The 20,253-nt window shown below is 31.2% G+C and overlaps 2 protein-coding genes across 2 annotated transcripts; one reads left to right on the forward strand and one right to left on the reverse strand.

Moving 5' to 3' along the window:
* Positions 1-5,273: 5,273 nt before the first annotated feature.
* LOC109158628 lies at positions 5,274-6,647 on the reverse strand. The gene is made up of 3 exons (XM_019306511.1): positions 6,321-6,647; positions 5,999-6,227; positions 5,274-5,807 (listed from the first exon to the last, which is right to left on the reverse strand). Exons 1-3 carry the CDS (start codon positions 6,567-6,569, stop codon positions 5,383-5,385), a joined length of 903 nt encoding a protein of 300 aa, XP_019162056.1. The 5' UTR covers positions 6,570-6,647; the 3' UTR covers positions 5,274-5,382.
* Positions 6,648-17,140: 10,493 nt separating this feature from the next.
* On the forward strand, positions 17,141-20,075 carry LOC109158716 (protein FAR1-RELATED SEQUENCE 12-like). The gene is made up of 5 exons (XM_019306614.1): positions 17,141-17,174; positions 17,530-18,148; positions 18,356-18,601; positions 18,968-19,280; positions 19,380-20,075. The coding sequence occupies exons 1-5, from the start codon at positions 17,141-17,143 to the stop codon at positions 20,073-20,075; spliced, it is 1,908 nt and encodes a 635-aa protein (XP_019162159.1).
* Positions 20,076-20,253: the final 178 nt, after the last annotated feature.

Raw genomic sequence — 20,253 nt, forward strand, 5'->3', positions numbered from 1 at the left:
GGGCGGGAAAATGAAATTGGATGATTTTGTTGTTTTTTTCTTTTTTTTGAAAAGGTATGATTTTGTTTTTATATAATAATAATAATAATAATAATAATATATAATATATAATATATATAGATTAATTATTACCCTAATACTTAATTTATAATTCTGATTTTAAAATTCTTATTATTATTATTAACATTAACATTTGATTAGTTTTATAAAAAAAAATGTAAATTCTAAAATTTGTATGAATAAATTTAAACTCTAATCCGACGCATTTCCTTATATGATTGTATAATTCATTTTATATGCACATAATATTTATTAAAATGAAAATAAGAAAATTTTATAATATAATTTCATTAATTATAATTTATATGGATAGATTTATAATTAAAAAATTACATTTAAAAATTTAAAAAGTTGCATTTAAATTTTGCATGATTATTATAGTGCATAAGTGTATGTATGATTAGAAATATTCATGTTTTGTTAATTTAATAATTTAATTTCTTTAATTATATTTCATATTTTATTAATTGTAATTTAACTAAATTGTCACAAATATTTCTAGGGAAGAAATCTTATATTTCTCAATTTCTTTAATTATATTAAGTATAATTACCAAATATTGTGACAATTACCATAATAATTTCATTAATTATATTACTTATATTAATTATAATATTTGTAATAATCTCTTCCAAAATTGAAATACATTACCATAATAATCACACAAAATAATGAAAGAAAAATTATCAAAATAATTATCTTTAAAAAAAATAAAGAAATTATATTAAAAATTAATTATATATTAAGATAAGTATAATTTTTTTCATGCCAATATATTATACATTAAGTATAAAAATATATATGTATATAAATTACCATAATAATTACACCGAAAAAGGTAACAATATATAATTATTAGGTAATAATATTAATAATTAATTATTAAGGTAAATATAACTTATTTTGTACTAATAATATTATCCATTATATATATATATATATATATATATATATATATATATATATATATATATATATATATATATATACTTTTAATTTTATATTGATAACCATAGTCTATGTATATACTTTAAGAAAATATTCATTATTAAAGATTAAAGATGAGATATAATTTAAAAAGTAAGTTATTTATTAGATTACCTAATATAATTGTCTTACTAATTGATTCAATGCTACTATGTATAATTCATATATTTGAAAACTTTTTAAATCGAAATATCGATTAATTGCCTTAGTAATTAAAATAATTGTTAGTCAATCAATATTCAATAGTACTAAAAGTATTATTTGAATTTTTATACATAAGATATAATATTATTAAATCAAAATAATTAAAAATAATGTGTCCATATTACAAAAAATTTTATAATAGTAATTTTTATTGCATAATAGAATTTGGCAATTATTAAATATTGTTTATGGTAATTATTGTATGACTTTTAATACTAAAATTATTAGGTAGAATTTTTATAATTAAGGTATAATATTCTAAAAGTGAAATATTGCTTATATATGGTTTACCCGTATTAACCATCACTATATTAAGTTAATAAATAATTCTTTTAATATAATATATTATTAAATCTAAACATATGATTAATATTTATTCAATATTATTACGGAAGTATTACAATTATAAATTTTACTCCGTATTAAATTTTAAATGGCTTAGCATATCGAAGCAAACATGGTAAGTCAATAACATTATTTTACATTAGTAAAGTGATTTTATATCAAGGAATGTCAGATGAAGAATAAAATCAAAATAATACTCTATTGAAAAAAAAGCCACAGTACTTAATCATTTTTTTCCTAAAAAAAATAAAATTAAATGGCAAGAAAAACGTCTTGAGGGGAAAGACAAACTACTCTCTTATTACAAAAAATGTACACTTTAAAAACGGAGAAATTGAATCGAAACAAAGTCCAATGCTTTGATATATTGACAACTAAAAAATGCTTTTAATTTCATTTTGGTTTTTATTGTATTCTTAGTATGGTTCCCTCTATAAGTCTATATATATTTATATATACACATAATTCGTCCCTCGATCACAAAACATTATCATCTTGATGAGCAAGGAACTCTTTTGCTTCCCAATCAATCTTTCTAGATCTGTACCTTCTCCACAAAAAAAAAAAAAAAAAAAAAAAAGACAAAAAAAAATATATATCAACATTTTTTCTTATGAACCACTTTTGTTGTTTAAAAACCATAAAATACAAAAAAAAATAAAAACAAAACAAAACCCAAAAAGAAGAAAAAATAAAAGAAACTAAGATGATGAAAACCTCACCAATGTAAATCACGTATCAACCTCAACTGTGGAAGATCACATGATGATTAGAAGTCTATTGCTTCCCGGTCAATCTTTCTAGATCCGTATAGTATCTTCTCCACAAAAATAGACAAAAAAAAAAAAAGAATATATCAACATTTTTTCTTACGAACCACTTTTGTTGTTTAAAAATCAAAAAATACAAAAAAATAAAAACAAAACAAAACCCAAAAAGAAAAAAAAAAAAAAAAAAAAAAACTAAGATAATGAAAACCTCACCAGTGCAAATCATGTATCAACCTCAACTGTGGAAGATCACAGGATGATTAGAAGTCTATTGCTTCCCGATCAATCTTTCTAGATCCGTATCTTCTCTACAAAAATAGACAAAAAAAAGAAAAGAATATATCAACATTTTTTCTTACGAACCACTTTTGTTGTTTAAAAATAAGAAAATACAAAAGAATAAAAACAAAACAAAACCCAAAAAGAAAAAAAAAATTAAAGAAACTAAGATAATGAAAACCTCACCAGTGCAAATCACGTATCAACCTCAACTGTGGAAGATCACAGGATGATTAGCAAAAATCAATAAAATAATTAATCTTAGTTGGGGTTGTGTATGGTCATATAAGGTGTATTTATACACAATGGATGAGATCAAAAGGGTTTAGTATTAAAATTATAAAATGGTAAGAGATCTCAAGAAAGGTAAAATCTTTAATATTATTAAAATGCCATATTTGTCTAAATATTTGATATTACAAAAATGCCTCTAAATTTTGGGGGAAAACTTAGCTAGGAGGATTTTATACTTTTATATATATATAGACAATTAAAAGGACTACAATAATATATAATTTCCATAATTATATTACCATAATGTTTGTTATTCTGACGGAATATTCCATACATATTTATAATCGTAATTTTATATATAATAATATATAATATATGCATAGTTATATATAATATATGCACTATGCAGTATGATAGGTATAATTAATTAGTGACCAACGAACGTTGGTGAAGAACATTTCATAATCAATATTATAGGAATATTTCATAATTAATTAGTTTATATTACCATAATATTCTTTCCATAATTAATTAATATATTGATATTACTTAAATGACCCTAAGTTTTGGGGGGAAAACTTGGCTAGGAGGATTTTACTTTTATATATATATAGATTGTAAGAATATGTTATTTTTAGTGGGTCCCATTAATTGGGGAGAATTTAAAAAAGCGAGAGAAAGAATCACATTTAGTCTACTTCTTGAGTTTCTTTAGTACACGCGTCAGCTAGGCGCGTTAATAATAATATAATTTTTTACTATTATTATTATTATTATTATTATTATTATTTTGTTTTTTGTTATCAGCTTTTTTCTTTCTTTTTCTTTTTCCCCTTATTTCTCTTCCCTCTCCTTTCTCTTTAATTTCCTACATAAATCTGCAAAAACTAACAAAAAATCAAACAAATGAGGTTACTCTTATTACTTCTTGATTTCTTGGCCTCATTTTCGCAACAAATTTCATAGCTATACACATACAGTTATTTGCAATCGGCATTAGTGCAAATTAAATGTTTATTTGTCTTCATTTCTTCCTCGGATTAGATCAGACAAAATGTCAGCACATGAAAATGTCAATGTTGGAAATTTTGAGCCAAGCCAAGTTTGCTTCCAAGTTCCAACTAACGTCATATTACACATTGCGCATCTCAACCAATGAGAATTATTTCCATAAAATGTGATACTCCTTAATCAATCCATTTTTTAGACATTGATGATTCTTTACAAGATCATTACTTGAGTGCAATCCTACGAGCACCCATTTGAAATAATAACATAGGTTTTATCACACAATAAGATAGGTTCTCAGATTAACATAAACCTCTAGATGATTTGATGATTTAATGAATGTAAATTATAATAAAAATTGATTTAATATTGATTGGGACATGGGATCTCAGGAGATCCATTTTATTGAGAAAGTCTTGGCTAATGTAACTGTCCTAGCGGGGTGTCATCTTTATGGGTGGGATGTTGACCCACTAAGAATAATAGAAATTTATCGAGTTAAGGAAAGAAAGAAGCTTGGAATAAAATATTATAAGAGGTGCTACTTGTGGTATCAAACCTACAACTTCCCACTTAACAACACACAAGCACCAATCACCCAAGTTACTCAGATTTAATGTATAAGAAGGAAAGATGCTCCATTTACCTTAAGATCGTTGGCATCCAGGTAGTGGGGAGATGCATGTGGCAAAGAATGAAAGCAATTTAGTACTGTACATTTTTCGAGCATCTGCAAGGGTCTCTACACTATAAATAGGCACAATTCCATTTCTTTAGAAATCATCCTTTGGTTCACTTAATCCCCCTAGTGGGCTTGAGGTCCTAGCCTTAATATTATTTATTATTTATGTATTCTTTGAGCTGCCGTTTTAAACTAGTATATCGGACTTTGTACGTATTCTTTTGGACCTAACACCCCGAGCTAATAATACTACTATTTTCTTACCACTGTCTTGTACTTCCCTACCCAATTTATGTTAGACCCAGTCTTAACAAAACCATTAAATATAAGCACAACAATAACCAATAACCGAGTCCAACAAAACTATTAAATATAAGCACAACAATAACCAATAACTAATAAACACAACAATAGTCAATAACTATTAAAGATTTAAAGGTAAATTAAAATTTTAAAACAAAAAAATACAATAAATTAATATAAATAAGCTACTAAAAATAACATTTTTAGTTTTAGCTTATCCACATCTATAAGCTAAATTAGAAAGATATTTAAAGTCAGAGTTTAGCTGATAAACCAATTTTCAAACATCTCCATAGATAGATAGATTAGTTATTTGAAAAGGCCCAAATTCTTGACCATGGGCCTGAAACAAAAACTTTCCCAGAAAAAAAAAAAAAAAAAAAAAAAAAAAAAAAAAAAAAAAAAAAAAAAGAAGTACTATCTATAGGCTATAGCTTTACTCTATTCTCACAAGTGGCACTATTCAACCAAGCCCAAGACCGGAAAAATAAGAATAAAAATTTGTACAGTTCACACGACTGCGACCGCTGTGCGGTGGGAATTAGGCAAATTTTCCAGCATATCAACGGTGAGCATCGACGCTCTCGGCCGGCGAGGCCGGCCAGAGTCTCCGGCCGGCAACATTAGCGCCGCCGTAGCACGTTCGCGAGTTTTGAGCCACTTGGCTTGCATGTATCTCTGCTTTCTCCACGGTGCAATATAAATCTTCCTCTCCTTCATGCATTTCTTGGCGGCGGCGCACAAAATCTTAATCACAGATAACAGTCTTTCTATTTTTCCGACGAAAACTTCCGGTAGGCTCTTAACTAGCTTACTGTATTCCTCGCCGGCTTTTGCTATCTCGAACTCCGCCCTGAAATTCAACTCGATCACGATTCTCACCTCCCCTTTTTTTGAGGTCGAGTAATCCACCACGTCCAAGAATGTATGTTCACCTACAGTACACCGACATATAAATCTTAGAAAAAAAAAAAAAAAAAACAATAATGGCGGATCGCCACACAAATGTTGCTCGTAGTTGTAGATTTTTTGCTAATGTCATTTTCAGCGACAACAACGTTAGAAAATGGTGATCGTGGAAAATAACACGATTTGTTGGACGTCTTTAAATAAATAAAATATATACCTGATGGAATATCTGAGCTTCTCCATTTAGACTTGCAAATTGCAGAGTTGAAACCGGCGTTCTGGAGGCGGCTGCAAACCGCCTTCATAAGGCAGCTCCGGCAGTCGCCGCCGTTGAACGGCAGTTTCTGGCAACCGCAGATGTTTCCGCCTTGTTTTGCTTCTTTTAATGTTTCTTTAGTAATGTTCCGGATTTTCGTCTCTAACGAGGTTGTTCTGCATAATGTGGCCTGCGATGTAAAATTAACGAAATTATTTACGGCAATGCTTCACAAACACTCAAATCCACACGCACGCGGCAAAGGACATGAATCTGAACTTACTTGTAACAGTTGATGCTGAGTTTCCCAGAAATCACTGTCGTCGGCGCCGTCTTTTTTCTCGTTCTCGTCGTCTTCGGCTTCACTTCCGTCGCAAATATTGTCGCTGATGGACTCCGGGGACGATCCTTGACCTTCGTCGTCGAGGAATTCGAAGACCGTATCTGATAGATTTATCGCGGCGTCGCCGGAAAATTCTATTTCGCGGTTGTCGAACGCCAGAATCCGGTGATTTATTGGAACTCTGGCCATTATTCCGACCGCGGTAAAAAATATTAGTATTAGGTGTAAAGGGAAGGTTTAGGATATTGCGGTTTTACTAATCATGGAGCGGGCTTTATATACCATAAGCACGCCGACAGCGTGGCCCGCAGGTCCTACGTGGTGGAGTCGAGGTTCATGCACATGAGAGTGGGGGCCGCATGTCCACATGGCGTGCTCCAATTGGATGGCCGGATCAACCGGGTCTGCTACGGTGGACCAGACAGCGAGGATCCACGTAAGTTTGATCAATTATTTTGATCAGTGTAGAAACTTATGGATATACTCGAATATGCTCTATTTGATTTCAGTATTTCACCCATAATTTTCGTTTGATTTACAAACAATTCGGAGTGCTACTCAAACGTACACTTTAGGTGAAATCTGTCTTGTAATTTAAAATAAATTAATTTATTTTGTTGATTAACTAAATCAATTAAAATAATAGACAGCTCTCACAGAGAATTAATTTGCAAAAATTATAGAGTTATCAAAATTTATTATCTAACCAACTTGACTGGATATAGCGCAAGATGATACTCGTGGGGCCATTTGAGTACGTGGCTTCATCTGGGGCATTGTTGTGGTGTTTATCCGATGGGTGGGCCCAAACATTCTATCCAACCTAAACATCAACTAATGTCGAGCACTGATCTGATCAAATGATCATACGCGGCGCCTGGCCAGTGGTGTTGATTTTTCCAGTACGTGGACGAAAATGCCTGAGATAGATGGAGAACTCCAGAAGAAGACAGATGGTTATTTCGGTCATTCGGACCTACAATTATTTTGGTGGGTAGTCCATCAAATATTTGGAGTGACTATAAAAAAAAATGGAATATTAGTACCAAAAGAATAATTAATAAAGATGCCCTTAATCAGCGTCTAGTCGTTCTTTCTTGTCGCTTCTCTTTTCAGTTTTGGGTGAATTCGTCTTTTTTCCGCATAATCTTTTCTAGTATCGTTAATCCTATTAATTTCCCTAATCTAGATTAGCATGTGATTGTAGCTTAATGATTGTAGAGCATCTTAATTAACTTGAATCTTGATTGAGCATTAGAATATACTCTTTGTTTCCAATAAATTTAAAATAATATTATTATTTTTCCTCAAACTTTAAACATGTTAATGTTACATTGTTACTATACCTAATTAATTTGTGTTAAAATCTATTTGTTTATAAATGTTTTATTTAATATAAAAGTTATTATGTATCTCACTTACAGTACTATGCTAATGCATGTCACCTTCTAATTATGCACAAATACTATTATTGTGATCCATTTTGTAACATCAGTCATTAATTAATTTTGTCTTAAATTTTACATATGTTTTGGTCATTTAGATAAAGAATAGAAGGGTTATATAAAAATTTTAAAATACTCTACATGTATGATAATTTAACATTATCTATCACCTTAATTAGATCCTTAAATCATAGTTTTGATGTACAATTAAAGATGCTAATTTTTAAACTCGTGAATATGCAACACCTTTGAAATATTGAATTGCTCTCAAATGGTGTTTTAGACTTTCAGTTGGATTTAATATTGATGATAATATGATATAGGTCCAATGAAGAAGAAAGCTCATAAACATTGTTGTCTACTATTTAATTTTCATATTCTCATGTGGAACTAGATGGTGTAGTTTTGTAAACTATCACAGGAGTAGTGAGACAATCATGCTTAAATAGCTTATGTGTCATCATTATAAGCTTCGTAACAGAAATCGTGATGCCCGTTTCAGACCACAAACACAAGGGCCATAAATGACTTGTTAACTTTCACTACTTAATAGTGCCATAATGAAATGGAAAATGTTACAAAAATTAATAAAAAGGTAAAAGTTTCAGCTTGAGAAATATGATATATCTTGAGGGAGTGGAACAACCAATGAGTGAGTTAACATGATAAAATTAGTATTAAAAAAATGGAAGAGTTCTCTACATTCTCCTAAAACATTCATAGTCCGAGTTCAATTCAATGTAGACAATTATACAAACACCTTAAAATGCTTGTGGTTTTACCTTTAAAATTTCATAATGAAAAGACTTAAAACTTTGTAATTATCAAATCAATTGTCCGACTAACTTCGTTAGGGTTGATTTTAAAGTTTAAAAGTGAGATTAATATATCACTGTTTATTTATCATCAATATGAATTACAATAATACAGGGTGGTAGTATCATTGTATAAACAAACCATCTGCACACCAAGTGGCTTGTAATCCACTGGTATCCAGTTGCTATCCTAAGTGGGATCTGAAAGATTCGAACCTCAGTTGAGGCAAGTAATTTGTATGTAGGGTATCTCCCTTTCTTATAATAAAAACAAACCATCTGCACACACTTTCTTGTGTGCTAGATTATTATGCGGCGAAAATAAAATATTGTCTATCACTTTAGTGGTTACAGTATTACAGATAAGGTTCAGAAACTGAAAAATCAAGCCTACGTGTATCCAGGTGTGTTTATTCTTGTGAAATTGGTTAATTACCTGTTGCATCCTGCATTGTGGGTCGCCGCGTCTTCTTATCATGTTTAAATACATAATTATGATTTGGTCTTAATCATAATCATTATTATAATCTCAATTTGATATACATACGTTTTTTCTACTTAAAAAAATGTTGCTTTCTTGCTTATCAAATTAAAATATATGCATGTTTTCTATATTACTTTTGCAAATATAATATTGTTTGTAAATTCTAAATTATGAATTGATAATTATGTATGATTTTTTACTCCATCAATTTGGTTTTTCTCACCTGTTTCAATTGACATATTAGCTCTCAAATGTCAATAACAAGGTCAATTTTTTACAATAATACTTTAATTTTTTGTTTTATCAATGGTAAGAATTGAATTCGAATTCAATTTTTAAAATTTCCTTTGGATTATTTGGTTAGATGAGCTGTACCCGAGTCGATATAATTCATTGATCATGACGTTGAAGAAAGAAGCTACCCAGTGGGTACCTAGGGTAGTAAAGCATAATTAATTTGACCTTGAAAATATATAATAATTACTAGTGGATAGTATAGGGTTGTCCTCTTTTTCTTTGAAGTTTCCATAGTTTTGCACGTTTCATCTTTTTCCTTAATTTGAAGTTTCCATAGTTTTGCATGTTTCTTTAAAAGGGATAGATCAGATCTAACAACATTGCTATGCATGATTGTAATTAAGGCTTGCTAATTAACTAGCTCTTGTATAATGAACTCAAATTAAACCTTTGGAAATTTTATTTTGAAAAATGTGCATTTTAGTTCAATTATTTAATTATGCTATAATGGTAAACTCAATCCCTTAATTATATTTGTGACTTAATTTAGTCCCTGAATTGTTCGCTTAGCTGGCATTCTAGTTCCTCAAGTTTATGCTAAAATTAACATTGATGAAAGGGTAAATATTAAAATTCATTAACTTTCTCTAAAAACACAAATAAGTGCCAATTTAATATGCTCTCCTAATTTGGTATAGAAACCCTAATAATTTTCTCTCAACATCGACGGTGTTGTGAGAACAATTGACATCAATTGGGAAGGAGTAGAAGATTGCTAGGAATCAAAGCTACTCAAAATTATAAGCAATATTCCCTTTTTCTTAACCAGGAAATTGCTAGTTATTTTTATTATTCATTATTTGATATAAAATAAAATTAACCATCTAGCTGCGTATTACCTTTCTTAGTTTAAACCTGTCTATTATGAACAACTTAGGTTAATTTACCTCACTGTAGTTCTTTAATTGATAGATTACAATGTAAAGTTTATCGGATGTATACCATCATATAATAGCTGTGATTTCCTTTGTCACTAAAAAAAAAAAAAAAAAAAAAAAAAAAAACATCTAATCAAAATTTTGCGTGAGAATGTGAGCTAATAAGTACTCCGTAACATTCTGGCTCTGTTTAGTAACACAGTTACCTTATTAGTCAATTTTACCTTATTTGACTACTATTAGTTGTTTGACTTGGTTAAACAACAAGTGTTTGATTAATTAGTTTTTTTGTAACAACTTATTTCTCCAAGACGTTAAAATTCAAAAAGCTGCTGAAAATAACTTTTTCGATCAAACTTTTTGCGGGAGTCAGTTTGTATGTAATTAGCTATCAACTAACAGCCAATTTACTAACATTTTTCTACAATCAACTAGTCAAACCTACTAATCCAATTAGCTAACAACTATTTACCAAATAATCAATCCTATATGAAATTGAACAACGGTCAATCGGTCATACACTAATACCTACCATGGTAGGGTAAGTTCTTTTGATTTGTCGTTTCACGTCAAAATCTGAAGGAGCATGGTTGGAGTTTTAGAAAGCCGTCGTTTTCCAATTGGCAATTTGTTCCATCCATAGAGGTACATTGCACATGCTCTCAATAAATAATAATATACCCCGTAGACCATATTATAAAACAATTAATATAAATTGGAAATTTCTTTGACATGGTCCAAAGAATTTAATTTAAGTAGCATGAATTAAAAAAAAAAAAACAGAAACTGAAAAGTGATAGTTTTTTAATATATATATATATATATATATATATATATATATATATATATATATATATATATATATATATATATATATATATATATTAAATATTTTCCAATAAATATACATAAATATACATATTAATAAGTAAAACAAGATAGTGGAATATAATGCATGGTTATTCATATAAAAGATATATAAGAAGAGAATTGTTTTCAAAATTATTAAGACAACTCTAAAAAATTTCAGAGAAATTTCTAGTGAGTTTAGATGCAAAATAAATAAATAAATAAATATTTAAATCGTGAAAATGTATATTTTAGATAGTTTTTATGTGTAGTAGAATTTATATATATATATATATATATAGTTAAAAAGATAAAGGCCCTGTTTGGTAAAAAATTGGCTTATAGGCCAATTTTGACTTATTTCACCACTATTAATTGTTTGAGTTAGTTAAAATATTAATATAAATGTTTGGTTAATTAGTTTTTTGCAACTCCAAAAGGCTAAAATTCAAAAAGCTACTCCAAGCAACTTTTTCAATTAGCTTTTTGAGAAAAAAAATTATACCAAACAGCTAATTTACCAAACACTTTTCTACAATCAACTAATGTTATCAACTACTTATACCCTCAAAATAACACAATCAGCTAACAACTAACCGCTATCAGCTAACAGCCATTTTACCAAACAGGGCCAAAAACCTTTAAAAGCAGCTTAATCTTATCGGCGCAAGTCCTCTAAAAATTGCAAAGCAAATTGACACATATGTTATTGTCTAAACCATAAGAAAATTCGTCACCCAATAGATATGTTGCATATAACAATTCTAATCCCTCATACCAACTCACAGACCATGCTAATGATGTATATTAAGATACATATCTCTTTCTATTATAAAATTTAGAGTGAAAATTGATCCTTCTGTCACATATCCCTTACTTGCAAGGGCGACTTTGTTATTGTATGTCAAGAGAGTGAAAATTTTTGACAAACTTCTTTGAAAGGACGAAGTTAATTAATTAAGATTCTTCGTAAAAAGTGTGTCTTGAACATGATAGTTAGTTGTATCTTTTTCTTCTTTTTTTTGGATTTTTTTTAATAAAGAATTTAGAGTGAATGTTGGTTAACTACTTATTAAATCAATTTTTACTTTTTTTTTGTTAATTTTTAATCCAAGATCAGAGCAGATAAAAAAAGTACCACGAGTCATTTAAAAAACACAATTACTATTATACATTTATACTCCGTATTATATTCTTGAAATCCACATGTTGCCCATGGTCGAGTAGCTAGTAATTAAGTAGAGAAAATTTCAATTTTGGTCCACTGACTATTGGGGTTGTGTTAATTGCAACACTTGACTTTTAAAAATGTTAATTTAGTACTTTGACTATGCAATTTCTATCAATTTTGGTCACGCCGGCCAACTTACCGGCCAAATCTCACCGAAAAAATTTAATAGGTCAATTTATGAGGGTATTTTAGTAATTTTACTTACTACCCCTTTCTTCTCCGATTAGTTCTCTCCATTTCCGATTGACGATTATGGAGGTGACCCAGATTCCGATTGACGATTCTCTCCATAAATAAATGGATATGCAATTCATAAAATTCATTTTAAATGAATATGCAATATTCTTCTTCCATTCCTTGTTTAGCCCCATTTCTCCAAACCCCAATGGCAATAGAAAGTGCGGCGCGACAAATAAGGAGAACAAACATTGAGTTTCTCAGCGCTTCCTAGACAAGTTCATGGAAGGTGCAGGAACTAGGCGGTTGATCTGATGTTCAGAGACGACAACGTTGTTGGTCCCAAACGCTGTTCGCCGGCGGCGGATATCCGCCTCGTCTCCAGCTATGCCGGAAGTAATACTGGTTTGTAAGCCATCAAGTACTCGCCGGAGGCTGAGGAGTCCATCGCCGGCGCTGCAATTCCCGAAATAGTGCATGCCAGAAGTCACCTGTACATCATCGTCCAGCCGGCGCTGCAATTTCGGAAATGGTGCAAGGAAGAAGTCATCTGTACATCATCGTCCAGGAGGAATACTGATCGTGGTTCTGCAATATCGACCGACCGGTGCAAGGAATGGAAGAAGAAGAAGAAAGTCACATGAAATGACGATTTTGGCCCTCCCATTTAAGACTAATTTTTAATTTTAAATTTTCCGGTCACATTTAGCCGGCAATTTGACCGGCGTGACCAAAATTGATAGAAATTGCATAATTAAAGTACTAAATTAACATTTTTGAAAGTCAAGTGTTGCAATTAACACAACTCCAATAGTCAGTGAATCAAAATTGAAATTTTCTCTAATTAAGTACTTACATTTCTTAGCATATATAGTCCCTCGTTTATACACATATATAATAATTGCGATCAAGTAGATGTGGTTCAAATAAATAAGGAATATAATATTCCAAATTCAATATTCTTCCAATATGATGTCGCCAAAATTTTGTCATGTATATTCTCTATATCATACTAAATATTGCACGCAAAACATGGTATACATGCGTGTATATTTACTTATTTATTCATTATACTTCCTACAATAATTTTCTATATACATGATTGTTAGGGATGGCAACGGGGCGGGGCGGGGGCGGGAGTATACTTCCCGTCCCCGTCCCCGCTGCCCCGACCCCATCCCCATCCCCGTCCCCGTCCCCGGCGGGGACTTGAAAAAATTCCCCATCTCCGTCTCCGCGGGGAATTTGACGGGGACGGGGAATCCCCATCCCCGGTCAACTCATAGTTAAAGTGTGAAACTAGTAGAAATAAAAAGAAAACAATTAAAATGACAATTAAAATTCAACTATTTTTAATAACATACGAACTAATGAAGTTCAAATTCCAATCCGAAAGAGCAAATATATACTAAAAATAGTTTATCATTCAAACATTATAAATTATATTGACTTATTGTTGTTACTTATTGTTGTTATACACACATTACTACAGTACACGTATTATTCCAATGTATACACATTCAAATATTCTATTTCATAATCCTAAAATAATATTCTATATATATTATATATTTATTTATTTTAAAATTTTTTTTCGGGGGCGGGGAGTGGTATCCCCGTCCCCGTCCCCGTCCCCGTCCCCGCCGGGGAGTTTGTGAAATTCCCCATCCCCGTCCCCGATCCCCGAAATTTTTCCCCGTCCCCGTCCCCATCCCCTACGGGGGCGGGGATCCCCAACGGGGACGGGGCACATTGCCATCCCTAATGATTGTGGGAAAAAAATAGAGAATTCTTAGCACAAATTAATGTGATAGGGGTCTTAACTCTTATCGCCTGAAATAAATTTGTAAAGAAAATTAGAAAATAACATGATTAGTGAACTATTTTAATTTTATAATACAAATTTTTAAAAGTATACTATAGGTCTAATATGTACTAGTGTAATTGGCTTTGACATAAATGTTTCACGAATTATGATGTTATATTGTTATATGTTTTTTTAAGAGAAAAGGATAAAGGAAAACACCCTAAAAATCACACCAGAAGCTAATTATAGAGGATCTGATCTCGACTCGTCTAGTCTATTAAATAGTAGCATTGTCGTCCTACATGATAAGTTGAAGCAGATAATTAAAAATTTTAATGGCCGGGTCTCAAACCAAGCTCGTGGTTGACAACCAAATTATAAGTTAAAAAAAGGACTACATATAAAAAATGTCGAAAATCATAATGAGTTAATCAAATTAACTAATAACTAATATAATCAATCAACCAATCTAAACTCACAAAACAAGCATTTTTATAATTTGAAATTGTTTTCTCCAAAGAAATTTAAAAAAACTCTATAAAATAGTTCATGATCACGCATTTTTCTAATCTAAAAAAATAAAATAAATACATTTTCTTAAAAAATAATACTCCGTAGTAAATAATTAATTGTGTGTGTATATATATTATCTCTAACTTTAAATAATAATAATAAAAGATTGCAATATACTACGTATGAGTGTATGACTAGGTGTCACCAGGCCAGCAAGGCAATCGGCTTTATCCGACTAAAATCATTGTTGATTAACTTCTTCATATCTGATCTGATCTACGTAATGATTCATCTTTGGCCAAAGTTTCTTATCCAATACAATATTCTTACACGTAGACTGTTTTGTCTTGTGCAATCATTATAGTTTTTGAGAGGCTCAATGCACCATTCTTCCAGCTATACTGGAACCTATCATCCCTGACCTCCTCCATGCATGCCTGCTAAATTCATGCATTCATAGTGCGTTTGGTCGGAAAGAAGGAATTAAGAGAGAAATGAATTGTAATTTGGTCGGAAAAAAATAAGGTGAAAATAAAGTAGTAATTAAAATTACATTGTTTGGTAGAGTGAAATAAAATTATTCAGAATAGAAATGGGAAAAGTAATATAAAGACAAAAATACTCTTGTATAATAATATTAATAATAACATTTGAAGACAAATATGTCATTTTCTTCCTTTTCTCTTTTATTTGTATGGATGAATTGCAATTCATAGGGGGGCCTATGAATTGAGGGAATTGCAATTAGTTTATCATTTCATTGAATTGCAATTGAAATCATAAGTATAGGAAGAAGTCCTTGCAAATATAGATTTTCCTTTTGATTTTTTTTATTAATACGAGGGAAAATCACCATTTTGATCATTCAATTGTTTCTCAATTTCTAATGTATTCTTTAATTTTCAATTTTAACCAATTTGATCATCGAATTGTTTAAAATTTGTCAATTAAACCCATCCAATAACCAAATTGACAACGTTTTAAAAATATGGAAGTTACCATTTTGTCTATGGAATGGTTTAAATGATGAAATTTTAAACAATTCGAAGATCAAATTGGTTAAAATTGAAAACTATGGACTATACTAACATTTTGAAAATAATTATATTGAGGGACCAAATGGTGATTAACTCCTAATACGATATATAAATATCACTACTGTGAAGAGTATTACTTTTTTTAATTGTGGAAGTTTGATTGCTTATTCATTGATAATAATAATAATAATAATAATAATAATAATAATAATAATAATACAAACAATAGTATAGTTATATTAATGTATTTATTATCACCACAAAAAATATAGTTATACTCATTGTATTAAACAAATTTAAAATTTTAGTGAGTGTTAGCCTCTTAGGTAGTGATATTTTTATGCCCCAAGGCCCAAGATAGTGTAGTTGCGTTGAAACTGATGATGACCCTTACGTGATTGAAGGATCCAAATTATGTGTGATTGTGAGTATTTATGGGCACAGCCGTGCAATATACGGTACATATCATATGTATTAGCTCAAATTTGTTGCTAACACACGGCAAATTATGCCGTGGAAACGTGCTCACCATGCTTGGTGAACACGCTTTCAAACGACGTCGTTTTTGGCGTCGTTTAAAAAAAAAAAAAAAAAAAACACTGTTCTATTAACGGCGTTAGGAAGACAGTTATGATCAGACAACTCTTTGCGTTTGATTATTTCCTATTCGCAAATCGCTGAAGGCAATTGTGATCCGACATTCGCGATTCTTTCCTATTCGTGATGGAGGAGACGATGGTTCGAGGAGAAGATTCAACCGATATGATTTCTGCGATTCCAGGTTGCGTTTGATTTTATGCGTTTGATTTCGTTTGATTTATGAGATCATGGATTGTTGAAGATTTAGTTATTTTTATTGATATTTGTTCAGTATCTATGCAGTTTGAATGTTCATAATGGCCGTAAATGTGTATTAGTTCCATGTTTCTGTTATGAATTTTACAAAATGCAATTATGTATTTTCTGTTACAGAGTTATGAATTTTGATACTCTGTTCATGCATGTGATATGAATATTCATAATGTAATAGTAATATGTCCATAACATATTAACTGGTGTGTTACACTGCTTGCATATACTCAGTGAATGAAGATTGTGTTGGTGATTCAATAAGCAATGATCAAGCAGAGTTAAACATTGACATTGATGGCTCGTCTTCAAGTCCAGGTTCTTTTTATTAGTTGGTGTATCATGAATGTTGTTTCTTGTAGGTGTAGGTACTGATTCATGGTGATTATATGCAAATTGAATGTTGTGATTGGTATTAATAATCTGTTCACGTTATGAATTTACAGTTTGAGGTTATGAATTTTCCGTTATGTTATTATGAATTTTCCATATGAGGTTATGAATTTTATGTTATGAGGTTATGCATTTAATGCCATGAGTATCTATGCAACTTTGAATGCTCATAATGTCACAAATGTTATTGATATCCGGTTTTTGTTATGAACTTTCTTATATGATGTTATGAATTTTATTCTTTGTGATTATGAATGTTCTCACATGAGATTATGAATTCTATAGTGTAGCATATTACATTCATTATAGGTGAAATCCACATTCATAGTTTAGTAGTTGGTATAGGTGTGGTTATATTTTTGTTGCAATTGCAGTTGATGAAGACTTGGTGGGTGTTGTAGTAAGAAATGTTGACGAAGCTTTTGAGTTATATAATGGATATGCATACAGAGTTGGTTTTAGTGTGAGGAAAGGCCAACAACGTTATAAGGCATCTACTAAGTCAATTCAGATGAAGAGGTTCTTCTGTGCTAAGGCTGGGTATAAGCAGAAACCAAACAGTGGTGTTAAGCTTTATTCAAAGATTGATATGAGGACTGGATGTGGTGCATTTGTTCAGTTTGATGTGGGGGGTGATGGGATGTGGACAGTTACAAAACACTTGAAAGAGCACAATCACGAGTTATGTTCATTTGGCAAGAGTCATCTGCTTCGGTCGCATAGAAGAGTGGGAAACAATCAGCTTGAATATTTAAAAGACATGAAGAGTAGTGGTGTTGCATTGGCGGATGGTATGAGGTTTTTGAAACATCAGTCAGGGGGCTCTCCATTGGTTGGCTTTACCAACCGCGATGCTTACAATTCGATGGCTTTTGTGAGTTTGAAGTGTTTGGATGGATCGGATTCAAATTCTTTGGTTGAGATATTCAGGAGGAGGCAATCTAATGAGGTTGATTTCTTTTTTGATTTCGAAGTTGATTTGGATGGAAGATTGTGTAGTTTTTTTTGGAGGGATGGTCAAATGAGAAGGGATTATGAGGTGTTTGGTGATCTGTTAGTGCATGATACAACATACCGCACTAACAAATATGATATGATTTGTGGTCCTTTTGTAGGGATGAACCATCATTGCATGAATGTAATGTTTGGTTGTGGTTTTTTGATGAATGAGAGGATAGAGTCATTTGCGTGGTTGTTTAGAGCGTTTTTAAGATCCATGGATGGCAAGTGTCCACAGACTATCATGACGGATCAATGTTCAGCTATGGCTGCTGGCATTTCCATGGTGTTTCCTACATCACGCCACCGTCTTTGCATATGGCATATTGGTGAGAATTCGAAGAAGCATATTAAGGCATTGAGGAATCATAAGGATTTTCTGGATATGTTTAATTGTGTGTTGAAATACACCGAGACTAAAGCTGAATTTGAGGTTTACTGGACAAGGTATGTTATTATGAATTTACATTATATAATTCTGAATTTTCTGTCATGTCATTATGGATTTTCTGTTATGTCATTATGTATTTTCTGTTATATGATTTATGAATTTTCTAATATGAGATTATGAATTCACAGTTATACAATTCTGGATTTCCTGTTATGTCATTATGTATTTTCTGTTATGTCATTATGTATTTTCTGTTATATGATTTATGAACTTTGTAATATGAGATTATGAATTCACAGTATTCAATTATGTATTTTCTGTTATGTCATTATGTATTTTCTGTTACATGATTATGAACTTTGTAATATGAGATTATGAATTTTCAGAATATGAGTAATAAACATGTGTTTTAACCTTTTCAGGATGGTTACAAAATATAATTGTCATAAGAATACATGGCTAGAGAAGCTTTATGACTGTAGGGAGAAGTGGTGTCCAGCGTTCAACAAGGATTATTTCTCCGGGGGTATTTTATCTTCGCAAAGGAGTGAAAGCACAAATCATGCAATTTCTAGGAGGCTGTCCAAGACTGCTGGTTTATGTGATTTTTATTCATCATTTGTGAGTGTTATATCTGAATGGAGAAGTAAGGAAAATGGCGAGGATTTCCGGTGTTCTCAAGGAGTACCCGCCATGATGTTGGATCATGTGAAACTCCTTTCACATGCTAGAGAGGTTTATACAATTGAGATATATTTTTTGTTCGAGGAACAATTTATGAAAGATAGCTCTTGTTATCAAGAAATGGTGTTGAACGATGGTTATATGTGCAAGTATCACGTGTGGCGACCAGACATAGATATCATAAGGCATGAAGTAACCTTTAAGGCAATCAATTTGGATATATGTTGTAGTTGCAAGCTGTTTTCAGAATTGGGAATACTTTGCTGCCACTGCTTACGTATACTTCATGTGCACTGTGTTTCCAGTATTCCCGATAAATACATTCTAAAAAGATGGACTAAAAAGGCTGTTGAGCGTACAAACGTGGACATTGCATCTGTGTTTTATAATGGTGGTGTCCCTTCTTCAATTTGGGCTGTTGAGATTAGTAGGAAATTTCAAAGGCTTATTGTTTCTAGCCAAGATAACAGTGTTGCTAGACAATTATGTGATGAAGCCGTTGAGAATGCAAGGAAAAACATTGAAGCTGAGATTGGGGATGTGAACACTGAGGAGGGTGCTGTGTCTTCGTCAAGTGGTATTGTCCAAGACCCCTCAAGCCGGAGGCGTAAAGGTGTGAGAAATAAAAGGAGTAGTAGTGTTATTGAGAAGAAGTACAATGCAGCAAGGGGAAGAAAGAGCGCTGCAAACAAGCTTGCTTCAATTACAAAGGGCTCTGTCCAATCATTGGTCTTGGAAAATATTTCAGAGATTGCTCGTGATGGATATCTTGTACATCCAAGCACCGGGGGTTCACAATTTGTTCATTTTAATAAGAATGTAGACCACGATGTAGCTATAGACTGAGATCATGTTAACAGTATGTACTTATGAATTTTATGATTTTTAGATATAGGTTGAGAATTATGTGTCAGATTATGAATTTTCCTTTGCCAGTTTATGAACTTTCATTTACCAGTTTATGAACTTTCCTTTACCAGTTTATGAATTTTCCTCTACGTGATTATAAATTTTCCTCTATGTC

The sequence above is a fragment of the Ipomoea nil genome, unplaced genomic scaffold (genome assembly GCF_001879475.1).
Source record: "Ipomoea nil cultivar Tokyo-kokei standard unplaced genomic scaffold, Asagao_1.1 scaffold2826, whole genome shotgun sequence".
In the NCBI taxonomy this organism is placed as follows: domain Eukaryota; kingdom Viridiplantae; phylum Streptophyta; class Magnoliopsida; order Solanales; family Convolvulaceae; genus Ipomoea; species Ipomoea nil.